General features: G+C 43.1%; 1 protein-coding gene and 1 long non-coding RNA gene across 9 annotated transcripts in view; both read left to right on the forward strand.

Annotated features, from left to right (window-relative positions):
- Window positions 1-11,824, forward strand: part of LDLRAD4 (low density lipoprotein receptor class A domain containing 4) — a 413,383-nt gene extending 401,559 nt beyond the window's left edge. For all 8 annotated transcript variants that reach the window (XM_032875832.1, XM_032875833.1, XM_032875825.1 and 5 more), the window contains 2 exons: window positions 9,448-9,501; window positions 10,737-11,824. In XM_032875832.1, the coding sequence (XP_032731723.1) occupies window positions 9,448-9,501; window positions 10,737-11,267 (585 nt within the window). In that variant the 3' untranslated portion in view covers window positions 11,268-11,824. The remainder of the gene's footprint in view (window positions 1-9,447; window positions 9,502-10,736) is intronic.
- A 1,378-nt stretch (window positions 11,825-13,202) lies between these two features.
- On the forward strand, window positions 13,203-26,588 carry LOC116878395. The gene is made up of 3 exons (XR_004384843.1): window positions 13,203-14,382; window positions 16,420-16,426; window positions 26,578-26,588. It is a non-coding gene; the product is annotated as an uncharacterized LOC116878395 (long non-coding RNA).
- Window positions 26,589-26,851: the final 263 nt, after the last annotated feature.

The following is a 26,851-nucleotide window of genomic DNA, read 5'->3' on the forward strand; positions in this document are numbered from 1 at the left end:
CAACCTAACCCTACACCTAAAGGAGCTGGAGAAAGAACAAGAAAGAAACCCTAAACCCAGCAGGAGAAGAGAAATCATAAAGATCAGAGCAGAAATCAATGAAATAGAAACCAAAAAAACAATAGAACAAATCAACAAAACTAGGAGCTGGTTCTTTGAAAGAATTAATAAGATTGATAAGCCCCTGGCCAGACTTATCAAAAAGAAAAGAGAAAGGACCCAAATAAATAAAATCATGAATGAAAGAGGAGAGATCACAACTAACACCAAAGAAATACAGACAATTATAAGAACATACTATGAGCAACTCTATGCCAACAAATTTGACAATCTGGAAGAAATGGATGCATTCCTAGAGACATATAAACTACCACAACTGAACCAGGAAGAAATAGAAAGCCTGAACAGGCCCATAACCAGTAAGGAGATTGAAACAGTCATCAAAAATCTCCAAACAAACAAAAGCCCAGGGCCAGATGGCTTCCCGGGGGAATTCTACCAAACATTTAAAGAAGAACTAATTCCTATTCTCCTGAGACTGTTCCAAAAAATAGAAATGGAAGGAAAACTTCCAAACTCATTTTATGAGGCCAGCCTCACCTTGATCCCCAAACCAGACAAGGATCCCATCAAAAAAGAGAACTACAGACCAATATCCTTGATGAACACAGATGCAAAAATTCTCACCAAAATACTAGCCAATAGGATTCAACAGTACATTAAAAGGATTATTCACCACGACCAAGTGGGATTTATTCCAGGGCTGCAAGGTTGGTTCAACATCCGCAAATCAATCAATGTGATACAACACATTAATAAAAGAAAAAACAGGAACCATATGATACTCTCCATAGATGCTGAAAAAGCATTTGACAAAGTACAGCATCCCTTCCTGATCAAAACTCTTCAAAGTGTAGGGATAGAGGGCACATACCTCAATATTATCAAAGCCATCTATGAAAAACCCATCGCAAATATCATTCTCAATGGAGAAAAACTGAAAGCTTTTCCGCTAAGGTCAGGAACACGGCAGGGATGTCCGTTATCACCACTGCTATTCAACATAGTACTAGAAGTCCTAGCCTCAGCAATCAGACAACAAAAAGAAATTAAAGGCATCCAAATCGGCAAAGAAGAAGTCAAACTATCACTCTTCGCAGATGATATGATACTATATGTGGAAAACCCAAAAGACTCCACTCCAAAACTGCTAGAACTTGTACAGGAATTCAGTAATGTGTCAGGATATAAAATGAATGCACAGAAATCAGTCGCATTTCTCTACACCAACAACAAGACAGAAGAAAGAGAAATTAAGGAGTCCATCCCATTTACAATTGCACCCAAAACTATAAGATACCTAGGAATAAACCTAACCAAAGAGACTAAGAATCTATACACAGAAAACTATAAAGTACTCATGAAAGAAATTGAGGAAGACACAAAGAAATGGAAAAATGTTCCATGCTCCTGGATTGGAAGAATAAATATTGTGAAAATGTCTATGCTACCTAAAGCAATCTACACATTTAATGCAATTCCAATCAAAGTACCATCCATTTTTTTCAAAGAAATGGAACAAATAATCCTAAAATTTATATGGAACCAGAAAAGACCGCGAATAGCCAAAGGAATATTGAAAAAGAAAGCCAGAGTTGGTGGCATCACAATTCCGGACTTCAAGCTCTATTACAAAGCTGTCATCATCAAGACAGCATGGTACTGGCACAAAAACAGACACATAGATCAATGGAACAGAATAGAGAGCCCAGAAATAGACCCTCAACTCTATGGTCAACTAATCTTCGACAAAGCAGGAAAGAATGTCCAATGGAAAAAAGACAGCCTCTTCAATAAATGGTGTTGGGAAAATTGGACAGCCACATGCAGAAAAATGAAATTGGATCATTTCCTTACACCACACACGAAAATAGACTCAAAATGGATGAAGGACCTCAATGTGAGAAAGGAATCCATCAACATCCTTGAGGAGAACACAGGCAGCAACCTCTTCGACCTCAGCCGCAGCAACATCTTCCTAGGAACATCGCCAAAGGCAAGGGAAGCAAGGGCAAAAATGAACTATTGGGATTTTATCAAGATCAAAAGCTTTTGCACAGCAAAGGAAACAGTAAACAAAACCAAAAGACAACTGACAGAATGGGAGAAGATATTTGCAAACGACATATCAGATAAAGGGCTAGTGTCCAGAATCTATAAAGAACTTAGCAAACTCAACACCCAAAGAACAAATAATCCCATCAAGAAATGGGCAGAAGACATGAACAGACATTTCTGCAAAGAAGACATCCAGATGGCCAACAGACACATGAAAAAGTGCTCCATATCACTCGGCATCAGGGAAATACAAATCAAAACCACAATGAGATACCACCTCACACCAGTCAGAATGGCTAAAATTAACAAGTCCGGAAATGACAGATGCTGGCGAGGATGCGGAGAAAGGGGAACCCTCCTACACTGTTGGTGGGAATGCAAGCTGGTGCAACCACTCTGGAAAACAGCATGGAGGTTCCTCAAAATGTTGAAAATAGAACTACCCTATGACCCAGCAATTGCACTGCTGGGTATTTACCCTAAAGATACAAACGTAGTGATCCGAAGGGGCACGTGCACCCGAATGTTTATAGCAGCAATGTCTACAATAGCCAAACTATGGAAAGAACCTAGATGTCCATCAACAGACGAATGGATAAAGAAGATGTGGTATATATATACAATGGAATACTATGCAGCCATCAAAAGAAATGAAATCTTGCCATTTGCGACAACATGGATGGAACTAGAGGGTATCATGCTTAGCGAAATAAGTCAATCGGAGAAAGACAACTATCATATGATCTCCCTGATATGAGGGAGAGGAGATGCAACATGGGGGGTTAATGTGGTAGGAGAAGAGTAAATGAAACAAGTTGGGATTGGGAGGGAGACAAACCATAAGTGACTCTTAATCTCACAAAACAAACTGAGGGTTGCTGGGCAGAGGGGGGTTGGGGGGGGGGGAGGTTATGGACATTGGGTAGGGTATGTGCTAAAAAAAAAAAAAAAAAAAATTTACAATATGTCAAGTTTAAAATGCAAAACAGAAGTTTATGCATTTTTATTAAAATATTTAAAACCACAAGGGAATCATGAATGCCACATTCAGTATGGTGGTACCCCGGGTAAGATCAAGTTATTAAGGATATGGGAAAATAAGTATGTATTAATTTAATTCTGAAAATATTTACTGCAAATATGAGAATATGTTTTAATTTAGTGATCCTTAGTGGTAAATGCCCACAACTTTGTTTTCTCTGTACTTTTTGTATGCTTGAAATGCTTTATAATAAGAAATTAAAGATTTAAAAAAAAAAAAAATTAACCATAGAATTACCATATGATCCAGCAGTTCCACTTGTGGCTTTAGAACCAAAATAATTAAAAGCAAAGCTTTGAAGAGATATTTATAAATCCCTGTTGATAGCACCTTTATTCACAATAGCCAAAGGGTGGAGACAACCAAAATATCCATCAATGGATGAATGAATAAACAAAATATCACATATATTTACAATGGAACTTAACCTTAAAAAGGAGGGAAATATTGACATATTGAGGAACCTTAAAGATATTATAAAGATATTAAAGTGAAAAAAGAATACAGCAGTCTATCTGCCCACAGAAGGACAAATGTTGTATGATTCCAGTTATAAAATGTTCCTAGAATAGTCAAATTCATAGAGATAGAGAATAGAATGGTGGTTGCAAGGGGGTCAGCAGGGGAAGGAATGGGAAGTTAGTGTTTAATGAGGACAGCATTTCAGTTTGAGAAGATGAAAATGTTCTGGAGATGGATGGTTGTGATAGTTGCACAAAAATGTGAGTGTACTTAATGCCATAGAACACACTTCTAAATTATTAAGATGGCATATTTTGCGTTATGTACATTTTACCACAATAAAAAAAAGTAAAAAGAAGACAAGTCAGTTTCCCACTCACCACCCACCCCCTGAAATGTACCAAATGGTCAGATTTAAAGGGAAAAAAATGCAGTCATTGTGTTCTAGGTCTGCAAATAACACATCTTGATTGTTGGCATCATGAAGATAATCGTTGGAAAGATAGGTGATTATTTTTGTCTTCAGTGCAGATGTTTAAGCATCAAGCAGATTAACTCAACAGGAAATTTTTCCATCAGTATGACTGTTCATTAACAGTTGGAAAGGAGGAAAATACAAAGCAACTTCTCAAGTATAAATGAGTCTGAAAATACCTGTCTTCAAGCCCACAAGATTTAGAGCTGTCTTGTGTCCCTTTTCCATAACATGTAGACTCAGTAGCACCCCTTGATGACCAGCCAGCCCCCCAGTGTGGTCCACGGGCTTCGGGGTGCTTTTTTTGTGGATCTGGGCTGAAAGGCACCGTCATGAGGGGAAGCCTCTCCCTTGGCATGTTTCCGCAGACCAGATTCTGCCCACAGCCTTGCAGATTCAGAAGAAATAGGTCACCCGACTCCAGGTGCTTGAACATGAGTGAGCGCTGGTCGGTGACTATATTAGCAGAAGAATGACAAATGGCGAAGTATTCATTCACAGGAAAGATTTCATTTTAGCAAATAAAAGAAGATCTAAGAGATAAGCTCTCATGATAAGTTCTTACTCTTTCTGTTTTCTGTCTCCCTACTTTGACGTGAGGCTATCAGAAGGAGCCATGCTTGGCATAAGCAGCCTCTGCCGGTGTCTGAACCTATGGTGGTTCCCATAGGAACTAATGTCAGCTGAGCTAATGACTGAAGAGTACGGAGAGAGATTATGCCCTGGTGGGCCCTTCTGTGCAGCACCTGGGCTCCTGCTGAAACCCAGTGGTGGGAAGCGGTGGAGAAGAACTTGCTGTGAGGGGTCTCCTGGGTAATGCCCCTCTTAGGAATCAGCTCCTGACCTTATGAGAAAGGTTCTGGAGAAATCTGAGATAAATGCAACTTTGCTTAAGCCTTCTGATGCTTCTAGTGTTTCTATCCAAAATGCCACCTTTGTGGGGCGCCTGGGTGGCTCAGTCGTTAAGCATCTGCCTTTGGTTCAGGTCATGATCTCAGGGTCCCGGGATCGAGTCTCACATTGGGCTCCCTGCTCGGTAGGGAGTCTGCTTCTCCCTCTCTCACTACCCCTGCTTGTGTTCCCTCTCTTGCTGTCTCTGTAAAATAAATAAAATCTTTAAAAAAAAAAAATGCCACCTTTGGTGACGGGTGGTGGCAACATTGTGTGTCAGTTATACTCAAAAACAATTTTTTTGAAAAAGACAAAATGCCACCCTTGGAATAGTCTTATAAATAAACAAATGAGGAAATTTCAATGAATTCATTATTTTAGAAGTGATAACTGAAAATTATCCCCACTTTAGCTGTGTAAAACAGCCAATAGCCATTACCTATAATGGTAAGAGCTACCATTTACTGAATATTTATCTGCAAGGCATGGACTAAGGAATTTGCATACCTTGCTATATTTGAGCCTCAGAACAAGCTCCTTTTGCAAGTAAGGAAACTGAGGCTTGGAGAAACGAAGTAAGCTTGCCGAAGTCACAGATGGAAAAGTGGTGGCCGAGGGCTTTCCCCAACTGAGAGTTCACTTGCCCTTACAGTTCTGTGTCAATAGCTGTGTCATCCATCCGGGTATTATTCAGTTGTCATCAGATAATCAGTCATTACCTTTCTTGTTACAGTGACTTTGTCCAGGCGGAAAACTAGAGAGTAAGAGACACACATGCAAGGCAGGGCACATACGGAGAGGGACCCAAGAGAACGCCCTTCTTGTAAGCTTCCTAGATGAGGTGTGACATTCCCCCACGTGTTGTCCTGCTCAGTTTTAATGTGTGTCTCAAGTAATGGGTCTAGTAATAGATACAGCATGAGCAACTTGAGAATAACAGACCTTAAAAAAATGAACTAGAATTGATTCAAAGTGATCCTTAGAGTAATGTCACGCCAACTCACATTCCAGAATGCTTTCTTGAGTGGAACAAGGTGGGAGAGTGATGGCTTAACTTTGGGGATCGTGCAGCACCCCTGTTTACCCCCACCCCCCATCCCATGAGAAGGTATGGCACAGGGCCTTTTCGGTTATGCACATCATCTCATATGTTGGGATCAAGACCCCTTGTCAGGAAGTAGTCAGTAGTTGTATGATGAAGTAATGAATGCATGCGTCCCTTCCTTTTGGTGGGTGTTCTAACAAGGGACAGCTGTAAGGGAAGTGAAAGATTTTAAGCCTGCATAATAATATTGGGAAAATTTTATTCCTTTTGCTCAAATCTCTATGAACTATTTGAAGTATTATCTTATTTCACAGCTTATTCCAAGTATAATACCATGTAATAATACAAGCATTAGCCAGGAACAGTAGAGACTTCACTGTTGAGATAAAAATTGGTTCCATAATGAGGATCCAGAAATAATGCCATTTGAGTAGATGCCGGCTGTATGATGAGCCCCTTCTTCCTGAAAGTGTTACCACTGGTGTTTGGAGATGAGGAAACAGAGGGGTCTAGACAAAAGGGCCCACATCTCTGAGTTCAGCTAGGCACAGCTATCTGAAAAGGTAGTACAGGCCCCTTGGAGGACCCTGGTCATGGGCTCAGATCATAGTCTAAGGATTTCACCTCATCTGGGGGGCCAGAATAATCAAGCTTTGCCAGCAGTGTGAGAATCGATGCTACTGAGGACAGTCTGGTGATGGGCAGCATGGCGTGTGGCCAAAGCAGGTTAAGGCATGAGGACCTGAGTGAGGCAGGTCCCTAACCAGCAGATCAGCTGGGATCCAGCTTTCTAGAATTCTGGCCATCTTCTGGGTCTCAGTTCTCCGTGTACCAGCACAGAACTAGAATGACAGCTTTCTGGGCTGTTGACCCTAACCATTCTCACCGTGGCATCTTGTAGATTTCATTGTTTTAATGGGCTCCTGTGTGCTGTGTGGGTGAAAGGCCTAAAAAAAAGTGTCCTGTAGAAACGAATGAATCAGGGGGCAGGGAGTTGTTAGTGAATCGTTAAATAAGCCATGCCATTGTTAAAATATTAATGATGGAGAGACTGAGCCTGGGTGGCTCAGCCAGTTGGGTGTCTGCCTTCACTCAGGTCATGATCCCAGGGTCCTGGGATGGAGCCCCGCATTGGGCTCCCTGCTCAGAGGGAAGCCTGCTTCTCCCTCTGCCTGTGCTCGCTCTCTCTCTTTCTCTGACAAATAAATAAATAAAATATTTAAAAACAAACAAACAAATAAACATTGATGATAGCAATGAGGGAGGTAGAGCGGGGATGAGGGGGCCTGGTGAGCAGATGAGCCGGAGTCACAGAGGAATGTGAAGTTTCAGGAGAAGCTGATGAGTGCCAGTGCAAAGAGGTCAGCGCTGGGATTCCGTTGGAATCCAGGAGGCCCCCACAGTTGGGTCCTGGATCTCCCGGGAGGAGGTGCTGTGGTGTAGACCCATCCCCATGAGGATGGCCCTGTAAGGAGGGGGATGGGAGGGAGTAGCCCAGGGAGCCTGCAGCGAGAGGAGACATGCCCCCGACAGGGTCTGTGGACTTCCCCACAGTTAACCAAATGCAGAGCTGGAGGCACCCCCAAGCTTCGGGCAGTGTGCGTAAAGGCACAGACCAGGAAGGGAGGGTGGCCCTGAAGGCAGCAGGAGAAAGGCTCCAGAAGGCTCCAGAGGAGGGTCCCAAAGCACCAAGTAGAAGTGGTAATGGGAGGATCCAGACCACAAAGTGTGGTCTCTTCTAGGCAGTTTCCCAGTTTGGCTAATTTCTAGGGAAATAAAACCATTGAGGATGGTTATTTTCATTCTTCAGAAAATGTGCATGCTCCTGCTTCTGGGTCACCTTGCATGGTGCTGTTATTTGTGGCCCTTTGGCGACTCACTCTGGGCTAACCACCTGCTCCGGCTGTCGCCTGGTGTCAGTCCCCTGGGTCAGGGAGGTGGCCAGTGTGTGCAGGGGCAGGAATGGAACCAAGCTCATCTGACAGACAGAAAGGGTTGCTGGGGCAGAATGACAGGTCATAGATGTATCCAAGGATTCGTTTTTATGCTGTTTTCAATATGACCTCGAAACATACTGAATGTTTCCCTTTGACCCAGAGGAAGTTGTGGAAGCTCCCGGCAAGCTGCCCAGGCCCGGTGAAGGACTGCCCATGGGTGCGGGTCAGCTGCTTTATTAGATTCTACTTGGGACTCTCTGTCACCTGTCACCATGCTGGCGCCAAAACAGCTCATTACGTAATTTCATAGTCAGAGCCTAAGCCCCAACTTCCTCTAAATGCAGCTGGGTCTGTTCGTATTTTTACCCCTGATTCCATGATGTCCTGTGGGTATTTTAGGAACGGGCTGTATGTACTGGACAAACACTGTTTAGCTGCAAAAGTAGTGTTTGTATTCGAATTCTGGCCTACAAAAGAGAGCAAAAGAGGGTTGGCCTTTGCATCCAAAGACGTAGGGGTGTTTTACCTGGCAGGTCATCTCATGGGTGTTCTTAGCTTTCAGGAGGCTGAGTGATGGCACAAGGTCATGTGTGCACATTCCTAGGAATCCAAAAATACAAGCATCTCTTCCCACCACCACCACCACCAAGAACAACTCGATTCTTCTTACTCTCTTTCTCACAGTAACAGGCCTTAAGCTAATAAATAGCCCAGCAGACACTTGCTAATAGCCAACAATCGCGGTTCAAAAGGGATGACATACTGAGATGCCTTGTAAACAAATTCATGGTGCTAGAAATGACCCTTAGTCACGTACACTGTTTGCACATCACCTCGTTGGTCTGGTGAAACAGTTTTTAAAAAGATATTAAACAACAAGATGTCCGGTTACCTCTGCCTTATGAGTACATGGACTCAAGAAGAAATTCGTTACGAGACACTTGAAGGGCATTTGGGCTTTGGGAAACTCAGTTTTTGGTCTGAAAGCCAACCAGTGTGGCTGGGTAGTGCTTTCCTTCTGCTGCGGCTGCTGCTGCTGCTTAGGGCAAAGCTGGTTGCATTCCAGAATGGCGTTATCTGGCGCCCGGCCCATGGCAGCTAGTGCCCATTGTGAGGGGCAGGCCTCCAAATAAGAGCTTGGATTAACCCAGACCCGACCCAGATCCGGGTGGTGACCCGGGTGTCCACTTTTGAGGACATTTTGAATGTATTGCAAACACACAGGTGTATAGTTTGGAAGATACTTGATTTCAGATCTGTTTTCAATCCATTATGGCTGAGACCAAAACCTTCCAGCTTTTCCTTGTGATCAGAGTTCTCTGTTCAGGTGTTCGGTGTGAAAGGGACCAGTTCTTTGTCACTCTATGTTTTAAACAGGTCTGCTGCTGTCAAAGAGGAATGTGATCCCTTGATTTTGGGTGCTGTTGCATGAGACTAATAATTTTTCTTGTGATGTCTCTTGTCCCCCCACTGCCAGGAAGGGCGCCTGTGGCCTTCAGACAGCTCCGGGCCTCGGCCAGGGGCCTCAGAGGTAAGGAGTTGGGCAGGGGTGGGGGGTGGGCTGTGGGAGGTAGCTATTGCACCCATGTGAGGGGAGGGGAGGAGGGGAATAACCACTGCGACAACATTGATGGAAAGGCTAAAGCACAGATTAAGAAATAACACATTTCGATCAAGGCATATGTTGTAACTTTGGTTAAAAAGGTGAGGAGGAGTTTTTCTCTAGAATGTCCTAGAGAAGATTCGTGCTAGTCTGAAGCTCCTTAGAGAAATCAGGTTGAGAATCACTGATCATTACCTGATTTCATAAGCTGCTAATAATGAGGCTTGGTAGATGTGGGCATAGTTTATAAACTTTCATAAGTTTATAACTCTCCAACTTTCATAATATGATTTTTAAAATAACAATAGATTTGCCTATCAGCTAAAACTACAGCGTGAAAGAAGTCAGTGGAGATATAGATCTTTCTATCTGTATACATCTCTTTCCTCTAGAAGAAATCTGGTTGGTGGAATAGGTGACAGAATTATGTAAGAACAGTAGTACTTGGATTCATTTTGGGAAAACAAATCTGTAATTGTATTTACTTTGGAGTACAAAATGTTCTTCATGTCATTTACTAAAAGTAACTACAGGAAACTTTCATCCAGAAAGAAACAACCGGAAAAGTCTAGAAACTAGAAGGAAAAAGAACTCACTTGTTCTGTATTTTCTTAAGTGATGGATAGAACAACATGCTCATATAGATGTTGTGATTATACTTAGATTTACATGAAAACTCTGAGGGCCCCCATTCTTCTGAGCCATAGGTGAGGGAGCAGGTAGTGGGGTCCTTTCACTCCAGGTGAAGGTGTGGGGGCCCAGGGCTGTCCCCTGGTGGACAGGACTGCCGTGCCACCCCCACAGCGTTCTTCTGCTTCATTCCTGTTTACTGAACTCCACTGGAACCAGCAGAAAATGTTTACATAGCGTTCACGGTAACTCCCATCAAACCCAAATTTTCAGTTAACCACAATCTCCACTGTTGAAACATCCTAGATTACCTGTAGTTTGGCAAAGTGAGTGGTGTAAATCACAAGGAATAAGAAAACTACCTCCCCCCGCCACCCCGAAATAGTCGTTTCCCGTTGTTTCCTGTTTTGAGGACTGCGTGAAAAGTCTTCAAACTGCTGAGAACACAGACCGTGCATGAATTTCCTTGATACCCTCAGGTTCGTGGTCATTGTGCCACGGATGTCTTCAAGCCTGTCCTCCTTCCCTTGCAGATCATGTATGCCCCGAGATCCAGGGACAGGTTTACGGCCCCATCCTTTATCCAGAGGGACCGGTTCAGCCGTTTCCAACCCACCTACCCCTACGTGCAGCATGAGATCGACCTTCCGCCCACCATCTCTCTATCTGACGGGGAGGAGCCGCCTCCTTACCAGGGGCCCTGCGCCCTGCAGCTCAGGGACCCTGAACAGCAGAGGGAACTCAACCGAGAATCTGTGAGGGCCCCGCCCAACCGAACCATATTCGACAGCGATTTGATAGACATTTCCGCGTACAGTGGGGGCCCGTGTCCGCCGAGCAGCAACTCGGGGATAAGTGCCAGCACCTGCAGCAGTAACGGGAGGATGGAGGGGCCGCCCCCGACGTACAGCGAGGTGATGGGCCACTATCCGGGCGCCTCTTTCTTCCATCACCAGCACAGCGGCGCCCACAGAGGGAGCAGACTACCGTTTCAGCAGGACAGCTCGGGGGGCACAGTGCTGCCCATCCAGGGCAAAGACAGGAAGCCCGGGAACCTAGTCTGACCCCGCGACGGCGCAGGAGAAGGAAGAAACCAAGGAGGGAGGAGGGCCGCACTGCCTCCGCCCCCAGGCACGCTGTTGTTCCGTTTCACGTGCTACAACGAAGTAAAACCAAATGTGCAAACGTGGTCTTTGTTTCTGATTCCTTTCAGGGGAATTGCAAGCAGACTAGACTGAAATAATACAAACTTCCATCCGGTCTGACCGCGAACAGTGTTTATTTGGGGACAGGCGTCAGGACGGGGTGGGTGCTGGTTTTCACCAAGGGCGGGCTTGGGAACACAGAGAAAGGGATGCTTGGAAGATATCATGAAATAAAACCCACAGAGGTGTTTGATTTATTTAATTATGAAAGGAGACTTTGCAGAGAAAGAGGCCAGAATGGCCGTTTTATAATGAATTGATAAAAAAGGATGCATTATTATATATTATCATGGGGAAGTATCGGCCAGTTTGCTTTTTCTCCCAAGGTGTGGAACTTTTATTTTGTTTTAAAAATATGATTCAAAATCCCTGTTTTGTGTGCCAAGGTATAAAGTGAAGAAGTTAGATGAATGCAAGGAGTTAATTTGTGTCGTGATGATGTGTTTTTTAAAAGTTGCACTATCTAAATGTTTATATATGAGGGGACTGTTCTATGTGAAGTTCTGTATGTTGTCTTCTCACCTGTGGATTATTATTAGGCCCAAGGAATACCCGGAGTGTTCCCCATAATCACGTGAGAAAAGATGTTTGGGGATATAGCCTAACATATGCCAACTTACCTAAATCAAGGAGGTCATTACTGTTGCAAGAGTTTGGCTCACATAGTGGTGCATCACAGAAGCATCTGGAGACTTTGGGATTGAAGATAGGAAAGACTAAATCCCAGCGTTTCTGACTTGCTAAGTTCCTTTGCTAGTCTTAGGCTGCATATTTGATTAACTTTGACCCTGACATGTGCATTTTATGTACCTGGTATCACGCAATCCTGCCCGTCCTCCCGCGGAGCAGTTTAGTTTCTTCAGTAATTTAGAGGGTTTTTTTTTTTCACTGTAGCATGAAATATACTCAGATACATACATTATTTTACGCAATAAATTGTTTAAAATGCAAGGTGGTTATTTTTAATACTGTTGAAATATGTGACTTCTCAGTGTATTTCCGTTTTCTCTCTCCTTTTCTAGATAGGTAGTGCAGTTCAGGCCTGGCCGGCTGGTCAGGACTCTGGAAGAGGCTCTCACCAGTGGCCCCCTGGGGCAGCCTACCTGGCCACTGTGTGCAGGCAATGCCCCCAGGGCATCTTCACGCGCAGGAGGCCCCCTGGAGCGGGTGAGAGCACATGGCGGGGGCCACACACACTACCCATCACTGCTGGTGGCACTGGGCTCTTGGAGGAGGTACTCAGAACCCATCCTGGCCCCTGGGGGGAGCTTCCTCAGCCCCCAACCCCCCAATGGTTACCCAACGGTGCAGGGCAGGGGGAGTGACTGGAAGCACACAGGAGAAAAAGCACAACACATAGTTCAACGCAACCAGAGAGCTCATAAATATCGCTAGTCTCAGCTTCACTATTCGTGATATTTACAAACATTTGCTCTTATGTAGAATAGGTAACTTCCTTGTGTGGAAGCCAGCATCTGGCCTGTGTGACAGCCGCAGCCTGTGGGTTTGGTCAGCACCAGGCCATGGGAGGTCTTGTCCACTTTGGCCTCTGCATGTAAAACAGTGAATTTGGAATAATGGCTCAGTGACTCTTATCTCTGTGGTTTTCATTGCTGAATTGGCACATGTGTGTTTGTGTCTGTCTGTGGGTCTCTGGGGTGGTTTCTCAGGGAGGTGACTTTGTGCTGTGGGCTAAGAGCTGGAGAATGTTCTGAATGGCAAGTCCTGTCCGTGGCTCCTTTCTGCTACTTCTCTCAGTCAGTAGGTGGCTGGTTTTTGTTTTGTTTTGATTGGAATCTCCATTCGACTCATCCATTTCACACAGTAACCTCCACAGATCTCTCTCCTTAAAAGGAGAGAGAGAAAAGATGGGCAGCAGTTGCCACTCAGGCCTCAGACCCTGTTTGGAGGCGTATTTTGTTCTGGGGGCTGCCTAAGGGACCCCAAGACTGGACAGATCCCTGGGAGCCTGGAACCAGACCCAGAGCCTGCCTCTCCTGTGCCCTAGGCCCTCCTGTGGCTCAGCTCACTGCCTGGCTTACAGGCCCGTGCTTAAGGAAGCTGGGCATCCCCTTGGCATGAAACTTACCTCACCGTGCAAGGGAATGTTAGCACCTGACCCAGTCAGGACCCCACAGGTGGAGGCTCAGGGTAGGTTAGGTGTCCCGTCAGATGCAAAAGGAGAAGCTTAGTCATCATTCCAAACCTCACCTGCAATTTTGGTAAAGTGGTGAACCCGCCATATTGTAGCTCTTCCTCAAAATGGTTGCACAATCCTTTTCCTACCTACTACAAGAATGAGCTATGGTCAGAAACTGGCAAATTTCTTAGTCACTTTGCAAGTTTATGAGTTTTGCAGATGTCCACAATAATTTGGCAAAGCAATTATTTAATTCCAGTAACTTGAATCATCCTTCAAAAGAGGTTCCTCCCATTGGGCCACCCTAGAGAATTGCCCTTTGAGTTATTTACTTATTTAAAGACACAGACCTAGCAAACCGTGACTTAATGGTCTTTGAGGCTGGACCTCTGTGATTAATTAGTTTGAAAGCCAAGGTCATGAGTTGAATTAATAGTCCATTTCCTTTGACATGGGGAAAAGGTGATTTAGATCTACAGCTTCTTGAAAGGTGTGGCTGCCTTGTTCACACCACATCCCCTTGCTGGCCGGGTGAGGGACAAGGGGTGATGTGAGGACGCAGCTTGTACAGGGGCCCAAATTTCAAGAAGCCCACATGCTTAGGAGATCCGAAGGTCTGGCTGGGGAGCCTGTGATGTAGGCAATCCATGGTGGGTTTATTATTTCAGAAGGGTGTTAAAGGATTGCATTGTTCAAAGGAACAGTGGGTGGGGAGATAGTTCTCCCGGGGAACCAGCTGTGACATCCAGCTGCTGTCCCCAGACTTCCAGGAGCATAAAACCCAGGGTATGTTGAATCCCATTTCTAGGAACAAAGTCTTCAAGGGTGTATTTGGTCTGTGTTCTTCAGTCGCCAAAGCAGTCCTTAGTACAAATGAGATTTTCCTAAACAAACTGTGTAATTAAGTAAACGTTGCTCTGTTCTTTGTGTCCCTGACCAAAATTTAGTGTTAAGGAGTTTGACAAGCATGCCCTCCATCCTTCCCCATCACATACACTTGTGGACACACAGCCCCCAAGAAATTTCAAGATAGCCGAAGAGAGCATTGAAAACTTAAAAAGACTTGTCATGAGGAGGACTTCACATTTATCTGCTGATTTTAGCTCAAAGTCTTCGGAGAGGACAGGGGCTGATAGTAGCCTGAAAGGCCTTCAGAAGCACTGGCGTAGGAATGTGGTGCACAGATGAGCATGCCTTAGGCTTCTGAACTTCTTCCTTTGATCTTCTTCACCTTTATTCTATGTTCATTAGAATGAGAAGAACTCAGACGGCATGCACTGCTAGAAAACTGCTCTGACCTAGAAGAATCCGGTCAAATCACAGCCTTCCCCTCAGAAGCAGAGTTGCCCCCCTGGACAGGGCCCTCCTGCACCATCCATCCAGTTGCTTTGCTAACTAGGGGTGCCTGTAGAAGGGTCCTGCTGGGGTCCTCAGGGGCCAGGCTGGGGGCTGCTCCCCCACGTGCTCCCTGCCTGCAGCTTCCGTCCGGTGTTAGCTATGCCGGGACTCCTGCTAGAAGTTTGCTATGTAAAGCAGCACTGTTAACTGCATATTGTCTCATATACCATTCATTTCTCTTCAGATTTCCAAAGCTCAGCAGTATGCAAAGTGGGGAGGGGGGGAGAACTGGGAAGGACACTTGGTTTTTGTTAACTTTTTGGTTTTGTCTGTGACTAAAACAAGACATAGACCCATGCTTGGCACCAAGCCTTTGTATGGTGACATGCCCCCCAAGGCCACTTCCCCTCTCTGCCAGGGCCCAATCCTAGTGGAAGGGCCTGATGCAGACTCCATTCTGCTGATGTTCACCCAGATTACCTTGGCCTTGGTGAACCTAAATAAAATGACATGATTGGGTGACAGGCTGGCACATCTCCCCTCCTCAGTGTGAGCAACACAGTGTCCACCAGTGCCCACCAAAGTCACAGATGAAGAAATAGCTTTCGCCCCAGACCACAAAAGCTAGTCTTGGCAGCTTTGCGGGCTCCCCTCACTGGGGCCAGCTGCCAGAGGCCGGCCCGAGGACCTTGCAAAATCCTCCTGCCTCGCCATAACCTACATTTTTCAGGAACCAAGATCTCAGCCAAGGTGATATTACTACCCAAAGTACTGCATCTTTCACGTAGTTCAAGTTTGTAATTGACTGCCAGGGTTAGACGATCGTTTGCTGCTGCTGCTTTCCAGACCAGCTGCATTGGGAAGCTGGTGTGTGTGTGTAAGAATGCCTTGCTAAGAAAGCGCTGCCTTCCTCTGATCCTCTTCCCTTTCTCCGCGTGTGCTTGTTTGTGTGCAGTGGGCCGGGGGGGGGCGGGGGGGTAATGGACGCACTACTCGCATGTCGCGTCGCCCTTGGCGTTCCAAAGAGCTCTGCATGCCGGTGGCTTTGAAGCCCCCACGGGGTCTCTTGCTGACTTCAGCAGACCCAGGAACCGAGCCCCCCACCGCCGCACTCTGCTCCCACCTTTGTTGTGCCTCACTTACAATGGTGCTTTTTCAGTTGTCCGTCTTCTCTTTTTATTTGTAAGGTGCTGTATATAACTTGAATATATTATGCACATATCCTACCCAATGGGTAGAACAAAAAATTGTTAATACTGTAATATAATGTATAGATACTGATTTTAACAGAAATGGCATAGAATTTGTGAATGCCTATGTGCTTTGTCCTCTTTTGTAAGGAAATTTGCAAATGGATGCATACAGATAAAAGTCTATGTAGTTTATTTTCCTATTAAATATCAATATTATAACACAAGGGAAAGAAGTCTGAACAAACAAGCCACTGTTTATGACCAGCATATGTATAGCAAGTGAGAGTTGCATCTTTGCTGTGAAAACCCTTGAAAAAATAATTTTAAAAGAATCCCACAGCTTTTTGGTTGCCACTAGATGCTTCTCATTTTCATCTCTTTAGTAAGGCTCAGTTGGACCAGTGTTAGAGTCAGAAAAAAAAAGAAAGTGTCTTGAGTTTGCTTTATGAGAAGATATCTCACGTTGTAGAAGACCGGAGAGGTCAGGCCCCAGTGAAAAGTGCGTACTTTGTTAAAATTACAGAAATGATGCCCAAGTTCAGGAAATTGGCCAGCAGCAGAGGACTTTGGTCAGTACGGAGGCATTCGGAGCCATCCATGTCCCTAGTCTCTCTGTGCCTTTTCCTTTGACAAAATGAAGTTGTGGAGCCAATGAAGGTACGCGTGTGTAGGGCAAGAGTATCTCAGGAAAAACAAATCCACTTAGGAGAGACCCCACTCTTAGCAAAACTTCTGTTTTGGGTTATCATTCACAGAGAACTAGCTATCAGTCAGTCAAGTGAAGAATCTTTTGTCCATTCCTGTTGGTGTCTCGGGGTGATCTTGATAAGCTAGGATTTGCCAGCCGTTAGGGATTACATTTTTCGTCGCCTGTTCTTTCGCACCTCTTACACAGCTATCCTTCCAGCTCAGTGTCCTTTGTGACCTCTGCCTTTATCTTAAAATATTCTAATACTAAAAAAGGAAAAAGCCTATCATGTCTTCACCAAAACCACAGTTGAATCGTGGGCATGTTCATTCTTTCCAGTGTTGTCCATAAAGGCAGTCAGTGAAATTTTGCCCATCGGATCCATATTTCCACTCTATTGTGTCATCAGAGGATATTAATTCTAGTAAAATCATGTTTTTTATTTGCTCTGTGGTGTTATGTTCTGATTTTGAAAATCACAAAAGAATCATGCCCTTATCCTCCAGAAAGCAGACAATTACAGATTATCCTTACATTGAAAACACCTCTACAATGCAACTCTTAATGCTGAAGGATGAAAAGTCACCCCTTCTTCTCACTGTTCTGAAAAGGCGTGACAAGATAGTTATCTTGGTGGGGAGAGGCTGTGTCCCATCCAGCCCCCACCCTCGGCTCCCCTCATGAACTGTGGGGGCTCCTTGTGGTTCTGGTTTGGCATTAGGAGCCAAGGCTCTCTGCTGTCAGGAGCAACACTCCCACCCTGCCAGGTTTCATCTCTTGGGAGAACTGTTTGAGGATGAGTGTCATCAGAGAATGTTCTAGACTCAGAGGTACTAAAGTGTGTTCCCACACCATTGCTTCCTTTCTACAGAATTGAGGCTTAAACTTTGCTGTTAATGATACTGGTTCACCTTAATGTGCTTGTTGGTATATTGCTGTTTTTCATTTCCTGGCTTTTAAAAATCACATTTTCTAATTGTCTTTGTCTACTGGAAAGCTATTTTTAAATGTGTACAACACTATTCATAGCATTTAGTTCATTTAATTTTTATTATAAAGCAGCCAACTAAAAAGGTACAACTGTATGCGAGCTTTTCAGTAGCTCATGTGAGCTCTGATAACCAGAAGTTATTAAAGTCTGTAACAGCCGTTTGTGCTTACTTTCAACATAATTCCCAGCTATATACAGAGAAATATTTCCAACTGTCGTGTATCTGCCTCTTTTAACTGAGCAATGGTGATGTAGTTCTTAGACCTAAGGTCTGTAATTGCAATACTTTTAAAGAAAGATGTTGCTCTAAGTGCTGTTTGTTAGTTATGAAATCAGCTTTTTCTGCTTGTTCTTAATGCTGTGGTCAAACCATAGCACAAAATCATTAAAAATAATCAGTGATATACATGTGTCTCCTGTTTTTCTTTTTTGCAATCTTTAAAAAACAAAGCACATATGTGAGGGTGGGGGGAAACTACATGTGTTTTAAAATCCAGTCCCAAAGAAACACTATTCTTAGGGTTTCTTAGCTAACCTTTCCTCAAGCCCAGGTTCTACATAGAAATGTTCAGGGGTTGTCCACAGGTCTCATCGTGGGAGGAGCCACTGAGAACGGCTTCACTTGAGCCGAGGCGCCCGAGGGATGTGTAGCTATCTCCCAGTTTTAGAATGGCTGTCAGAGAAACAGAAACCAGCTAAGCCCAAAACATGAACAAGATTTCTAGCAATGGGTCCACAATAGCCAAACTGTGGAAGAAGCCAAGATGCCCTTCATCAGACAAATGGATACAGAAGATGTGGTCTATATATATAATGAAATATTACTCAGCCATCAAACCTACCATTTGCATCGACATGGATGGAACTGGAGGGGATTCTGCTGAGTGAAATGAGTCAAGCAGAGAAACAATTATCAGATGGTTTCACTCATATGTGGAACAGAAGGAATAGCATGGAGGACCACAGAGGAAGGGAGGGAAATCTGAAGGCATAGAAATCAGAGAGGGAGACAAACCATGAAAGACTCTGGGCTCCAGGAACCAAACTGAGGCTTTCAGAGGGGAGGGCGGTGGGGGGATGGGGTAACCAGGTGATGGGTATTTAGGAGGGCTCGTGTGGTGGTGAGCACTGGGTGTTACACACAACTAATGAAACATTGTAACACTACATTAAAAACTAATGGTGTATTATATGCTGGCTGACTGAACATTAAAAAAAAAAAAAAAGATTTCTAGCAATGGGAACTGTTCATCCAGGAGAGAGATGCCTCAGAGGTTTAAGATCCTCAGCATTAGGGGCACCTGGGTGGCTCAGTGGGTTAAGCCGCTGCCTTTGGCTCAGGTCATGATCTCAGGGTCCTGGGATCGAGTCCCACATCGGGCTCTCTGCTCAGCAGGGAGCCTGCTTCCCTCTCTCTCTCTCTCTCTCTCTCTCTCTCTGCCTGCCTCTCTACTTGTGATCTCTCTCTGTCAAATCAATAAATAAAATCTTTAAAAAAAAAAAAGATCCTCGGCATTAGAGGTTCTCAGTCTGTGATCATGTAGCAAAAGAACTCTAAATTTACTTCACTGAGAGATTAGAATAGTATCTCTAAGCTCTAATTACATACACAGATTCACAGATAACATAACCGTGTATGCACAAAACCTCACACCATCTACCAAATTACTGGAATAAGTGAACTGAGCATGGTCACAAAAAGCAGTTATTTTGCATGTCTATGTAATGAACTTCAGAAACAAATGAACTTTGGAAACTGAAATCTTAAAAATGCCATATAAATCATTGTTGGTAGTAACACCCGTTTCAGACTTTCAGAAAAATTTTTTTTTGAGAGACGGAGGTGGGGAGAGGGAGAATCTGAAGCAGGCTCCATGCCCGCCTGACACGAGGCTCCATCTCAGGACCCTGAGACCACGACCTGAGCCAAAATCAAGAGTTGGATGTGTAACCGACTCAGCGACCCAGGCGCCCCCGAATTAATTTCTTTAAAATTGTTTTGGAAAGGGGAGTAAAAGGTGTAAGGAGGAAAACAGCTATAAGAAAAGAATTTCTTCCTTAAAACAGCAAATAGTTACTCATAGATCATACTACACTCTGGAATAAATTCTCTAATCTCTTATTTAGTAGATCATTCAAGAGATATTACAGAATTATCCCCCAAACTTGCTATCCCTGAGTGAAGCGAACACTAGTATAAACTTTCCTCTTGGAGAGAGTTCTGCACAGGAATGAGGGGGTTCAGGGCTTGAGATGCCTCCTTGATCCTGTTCAGTAAACCCTGGAGGCTGCAAAGAAACAGCTCCCTACCCCTGTTCCCCCTCTACCACAAGGAATCTATACCAAGCACCCCTTGGTAACTGTCTCTGTGTTACCTGAAAGCAAAAGCTGAGAAGAGACTCTCCATGCAGGTAGCTTGCCTGGGAGCCATTCCCAGAGGATGAACTGGGTAATGAGAGAGGAGACCGGCAAAGGTGTTCAGATTCCCACTGTAGGCAATTGGGCCTTAGGATGGGGCCAAGAAGGAGGGGAGGCAGGGACACCAATCTCCAGTGTGGAGGGTTGCCCTTTGGGATTATCTTCCCAGACATCCTGGGTAGGAACAAACTGAAGACTTGGGGAGAAGTGCTGGGGCAGAAAAACCCAGACAACTGATGTTTGGAAGCTGCCAGCATGTGTAGGAGTTATTCCTCCTATCTGGAGCTGAAATGACACTCTTGGAAGGGGACTTCCAAGAGCCAGGGGCTGCTGGCAGGGGAGAGGCCGGCCCAGTTCTGGACCTGCCATTTTCCCAGATAGGCTTACACTCTGCACAGGACGTGAATGGACCCCTAAACCTCCCCTCCTTGATGATGACCTCTCTTCTGCCTGGGCTTCCTTGTGTCCCAACCTGGGGGACACAGTACTTCAGGGCCGCCAAAACATGCCTGCCGAGACCCCAAACTCCTCCAATCTCTGACTTCCTTTGATCAACTTCCTCTGGTTATTAGCCTGTTTGTGAAACAGCAGGGCTGCTGGCTGGAAATCACACTCCTCTGGCCACCTGTTTCCTGCCCCCTTAGGAGAACATTTGGAAACACAGGGCATCCTCTTCCAGAGATCCACTCATTGGGAGCCTTGAAATAAGATGCTGGATTTGTGACTCTCCATGATGACACTTGCACATACCATTCTATAATGAGTCTGTTCCTTAGAACATCATAATTAGATTGCTCATTATGCTGTTTTGCTTTGGATTCTAATTCGAATGTTTGTTTTAAAATAGCAGCCTCAAAGTAAAAACTTTGCACTTGTGAAGTTCTTTGTCTTAACATCATGTTTCTGTTCAGACGTAAGCTTTTACAAACCTCACTTGCCCTACTTTACACAATTTTCTAAAAAATCAGACATGCCAAAGCTACAGTTTTAATCATTCTAACACAGCATAGTGGTGACTGAAATGTAGGCTTTCAAAAGGACTTACCAGGAAGTTGGTATATATATTTGCAGATAGCTGTATATAGTAGCTCCTGTATAATTTAACCTGCTTACAAAGCCATCTGCATTTGGAGTTATACTGTGGCTACTGTCACCATGCATCTATAAGCACCACAGGTTCTATCAAGCCTCACTAGCAAATAGAGTAAGCATGCTTTAAAGCCAGAGTACAAAGGTCCTTCTCCCCTAATGTGTGGGCCAGGTGACCCCAACCCCTCCTCACTTGCTGCAGCTCTATTACCTGAGTGAGGGCACCATTAGTCACTCCCATCTTTGGCATGGACTCTAAGATGATTTGGCATCTGTCCCACTTCCGTTAAGATCTCCTACTTACAATTAAAGGGCCGTACAGATTTTGGAACCTACAGACCTGGGTGGTTCAAATATTAGCCTTGTCTCAAATTAATGTCCCTGATGGGCTGTTGCTTTTACATGTTACCTGTCCAACAGGAACACCCATGGAAAGACTGGAGGGCAGAGTGTGCTTGCCACGTGGGGCCCTCAGTGAAAGAAGCTGCTATTGTTATAACATCCATATTCTAGATTTAATTAAAAAACATTTGGCCAATTACTACAGACTTGTAGACAGTGCTTTATCTTAGATTGCTGTCTACACTCACTCCTACACCTTAAAATGCCGTGAAAGAAACAGGTACCAGAGTAAACTAAAAGGGGAAACAGAAGTTTCTTGAGATAAACAAAAATGGAAACAAAATAACAGAATCTATAGGATGCAGCAAAAGCAGTTCTTACAGGGACATTCATAGCAATAAACACCCATATTAATAAACAATCTATCTCTATGCCTTAAGGAACTATACAAGAATAAACTGACCCCAAAGTTAGCTGAAAGAAGGAAATAATAAAAATCAGAGCAGGAATAACAAAACAGAAAATTTAAAAACAATAGAAAAGATTAACCAAACTAAGAGTTGGCTCTTTGAAGAGATAAACAAAATTGACAAACCAAGGAAGAAAGAGAAAGACCAAATCAACAAAATTACAGAATTATAACTGAGAAGGGAAACAGATACTACAGCAGTTCTAGCAATCATAAGAGACTACTATGGGTAACTACATGACAACAAATCGGACAACCTGGGAGAAATGGAAAAATTCTTAGAAACATACAAACTACTGAGACTGAATCAGGAAGAAATTGAAAATCTGAACAGACCTATTATTAGTAAGGAGATTGAATCAGTTATCAAAAATGTCCCAACAAAGCAAAGCCCAGGACCAGATGGCTTCAGTAGTGAATTTTACCAAACATTTAAAGAATTAATCCCAATTCTTCTCAAAGTCTTCCAAAAAATTGAAGATGAGGGAATACTCCCAAACTTATTTTATAAGGCCATCATTACCCTAATAGCAAAGCCAAATAAGGACACCAGTAGAAAATAAAACTACAGGCCAATATCCCTGATGAACAGAGATGCAAAAATTCTCAAGATATGAACAAATGAATTCAGCAGCACTAAAAGGATCATTCTCCATGATCAAATGGGATTTATCCCTGTGATGCAAGGATGGTCCAACATGAGCAAATTAAACACTCTCACTACTTCTATTCAACACAGTACTGGAAGCCTTATCAAGAGCAGTCAGGGAAGAAAGAGAAATAAAAGTTACTAGAATTGGAAAAGAAGGGTATGGTCAGTTGAGCGTCTGATTCAATTTCAGTTCAGGTCATGGTATCAGAGTTGTGGGGTCAAGCCCCATGTCAGTCTCTGTGCTTAGCTCAGAGTCTGCTTGGGATTCTCTCTCCCTCTCCCTCTGTCCTTCCAGCTCATGTTCTCTTTCTCTCTCAAAAACATAAATCTTAAAAAAAAAAAAAAAATTGGAAAGGAAGTAATAAAATTGTTTCTATTTGCAGATTCCCTGATTTTATATATAGAAATTCCTAAAGTCTCAACCAAAAATGTTAGAATTAATCAACAAATTCAGTAAAGTTACAGGACATAACATTAACACACAAAATCAATAGCATTTCTATATCCTTCCAATGAATTTTCTAATACCAACAACTAATTTTCTGAAAAAAATAAAGAAAGAAAGAAACTGATTCCATTTATAATAGCATCAAAAACAACAAAGTACTTAGGAATAAATTTAACCAAGGAGGTAAAAGATCTTTATTTTGAAAACTATAAGACATTCATAAATCGAGGAAGACACCAATAAATGGAATGGTATCCCATATTTGTGGACTGGGAAAATGAATCTTGTTAAAATGTCAATACTACCAAAAGCCATCTACAGATTCAATGCAAACCTTATCAAAATTCCAATGGCATTTTTTATAGAAATTTAAAAAAAATTCCTAAAATCTATATGGAATCACAAAAAAACCCAAATAGCCAAAGAAATCCTGGGAAAGAACAACACAGAAGGAAGTGCCACACCTTATTTCAAACTACACTATAAAGCTACAGTCATTAAAACAGTATGGCTCTGGCATAAAAACAGGCCACTCCACCAATGGAATACAATCAAGCCCAGAAATAAACCCAAGGATATATGGTCAACTAGTATTTGACAAGGGAGTCAAGAATACACAATGAAAAAAAAGACTGGCTTTTCAGTAAACGGTGCTGGGAAAACTGGATATTCACATGTGAAAGAATAAAACTTGACCTCTATCTTACAGCATTCACAAAAATCAATTCAAAATGGATTAAAGACTTACAACCCAAAACCGTGAAATTCTTAGAAGACATAAGAATAAACCTCATTGGCAGGGGACTTAGTAAAATCGCACCTAAAGTGCAAGCAACAACATAAGATATAAACAAGTGGGACTACATCAAACTAAAAAGCTTTAGCACAGCAAAAGAAAACCATCCATAGAATGGAAAGTCAATCTACTGAATGGGAGAAAATATTTACAAACTCTGTATCTGGTAAGAGGTTAATATCCAAAATATATAAATAATTCCTACAAGTCAATAACAAAAAACAACCCAATTACCATATGATCTAGTTATTCCACTTCTGGGCAAATATCAAAGGAAACAAGAATAGTAACTCAAAGATATGTGCACCCCCTATGTTCACAGCATCATTGTTTATAATAGTTAAGACACAGAAACAACCTAAGTGTCCATCAATGGGTGAATAAATAAAGGTGGTGGTGGTGGTGGTGTGTGTATATGCGTGTGCATGCACACACAATGAATGTTATTCTGCCATTAAAAAATGAGGAAATCCTACCATATGTAACAACATGGATGGACCTCGAAAGTATTATGCTAATTGATATAGGTCTGACAGAGAAAGACAAATACTGTATGACCTTACTTATATGTGGGAATGTTAAAAACTAACCAACAAAATCCTACCAAAGTCATAGGAAAAGAAATCAGGTTTGTGGTTACCAGAAGGGGAGGACTGGAGGAGGGGAACAGGAGGAAGATGGTCAAAAGGCACAAACTTCCAGGAGGAAGAAGATGGTTGAGGAGTAGGGGGACCCTAGTTTTTTCTGGTCCCTGGAATTTAGCAGGATAGCTATCAAATCATTCTGAAGACCTGCGAACTCAGCTGGAGATCTAAGAAAAGAACTGCTGCCAACTCTACAAATTGAAATGAGACCACTTTCTGCAAGGTAGGATGTGTGGAGAAGTGAACCCGAGGTGATATATGGAAGACAGACCGTGGTGGGAGGGAGTCTCCATAAGCCGGCTACTAGAAAATTATATAGCATCCAATTGCAAAATCAGAACTTGGCAAAGTGGGATGGAATCCTAGATGGGACAGTGTGGTCTCAGGATCCCTGGGGTCACAGAAAGAACAGAGGTGCCTGAGTGTGGCAGAGCTCCCAGGTATTGGGCGTGGGGCAGCCAGCTGCAATCAGCGATCCCAGGAGTGGGCTTTCAATTCAGGGTTGCCATAAACCACAAACCCCAGCATGGTCCAGAGACTGCTCTCTGAGCAGGGGCCCACCAAGCAGAAGAACTGCAGTGAGACCCCCTCGCTCCCCTGGTAGGATCAGTGCAGGTGGGAGCTGCAGGACCCTCTAAAGTTTGGAGACTCCAAATGGGGTCACGCACCTGAGATAAAACAAATGGCTGCAGGCTGGGTGAACACAGAGTGCAGATGGAAACCAGGGATACAAGACTGACTGCTTCTCCTGAGGGCTCACTGAAGAGGGGGAGGCACAAATTTTCAGCTCTAGGTCTGGAGATCAAGGTGCCTCCATTTTCATTTTCATCCTCTAAAGTGGCATGGAAAGCCTTTAGTGAACAAAAGTCACATAGAGCAATTTGAAGCCACTTATTCCTAGCCTGGCCCCCTCTCAAGGTGGGTGTGATTCTGCCCAGGGGAAAGACACTTGAGAATCAGGGCAACAGGCCCTGTCCCCAGAAGACCAGCAGGAACATCCAGCTAAGACCAACTTCACCAAACACAAAAGTATGAAACTCCAGTGCTAGAAGAAAACGAGTGTATAGAATTCATGTTTTTCCCTCATGACTCTTCAGTATTTCAGTTTAGATATTCTTTTTTTCCTTTTCAACTAGTTTCTTATTTTATCAATTCTGTTTTTAAGTCTTTTTTAATTTTCACTTTTATATTTTAAATCTTTTTTAATTTTCATTTTTACATTTACATTTTAAATATATATTCTTCATTTTTGGCTTCCTTTCATTGTATTCAATTTAATTTTTGTATACATATAAGTTTTTTTCTTTCTATACAATTTTGGGATCTAGTTTCTCCTAACAAATAGACCAAAATACACCTAGAACCTAGTGTACTATTCTGTTCTGTCCACCTGTTTGATTATATTCTCTTTTTTTCCTTCTTTTTTCTTTTTTCAGTTCTGATCTCTTCTGATTTGTTTAATGTATATTTTGCTGGGGTCATGGTTGATATTTTTGTATTTGGTTCCCTCACTCATCTGTTCTTATCTGGACAAAATGACAAGACAGAAAAACACTCCAGATAAAAGAACCAGAGGCAGTACTAACTGCCTGAGACTTAATATGCATATCAATTAGATATCAGAGCTAGAATTCAGAATAATGATTATAAAGATATTAGCTGAACTTGAAGAAAGCATAGAAAACACCAAAGGATCCCTTTCTGGAGAAATAAGAGAACTAAAATCTAATCAGGTTGTATTACGAGATGTAATTAAAAAAAAATAGGCTCTGTTAGGATGAATGAGGCAGAAGAGAGAATCAGCGATATAAAAGATAAAATTATGGAGAATAAAGAAAATGAGAAAAAGAGAGATAAGCAACCACTGGATCACCAGGGGAAGATTCAAGAGATCAGCAATACCATAAGGCAAAACAATAGCAGAATAATTAGGGTTCCAGAGGAAGAATAAGTTGGGGGAGAGAAGGTATATTTGAGCAAATCATAGCTGAGAAATTTCTAATATGGGGAAGGAAACAGGCATTCAAGTACAGGAGGCATACAGAAACCTTCCCCTACCCTGTCAAAATGAGTAAAAATAGGTCAATGCATCAGTATATAATATTAATGAAGCTTGCATATTTTAGAGACAAAGAGAAAATCCTGAAAGCAACAGAGACAAGAGGTCCTTCACCTACAGAAGTAGAAACATAAGCTGATAGCAGACCTATCCAAGGGAGACTGGCAGGCCAGAAA

Source organism: Lontra canadensis, unplaced genomic scaffold (assembly GCF_010015895.1).
Source record: "Lontra canadensis isolate GAN:19392208 unplaced genomic scaffold, GSC_riverotter_1.0 scaffold57, whole genome shotgun sequence".
NCBI classification, from domain to species: domain Eukaryota; kingdom Metazoa; phylum Chordata; class Mammalia; order Carnivora; family Mustelidae; genus Lontra; species Lontra canadensis.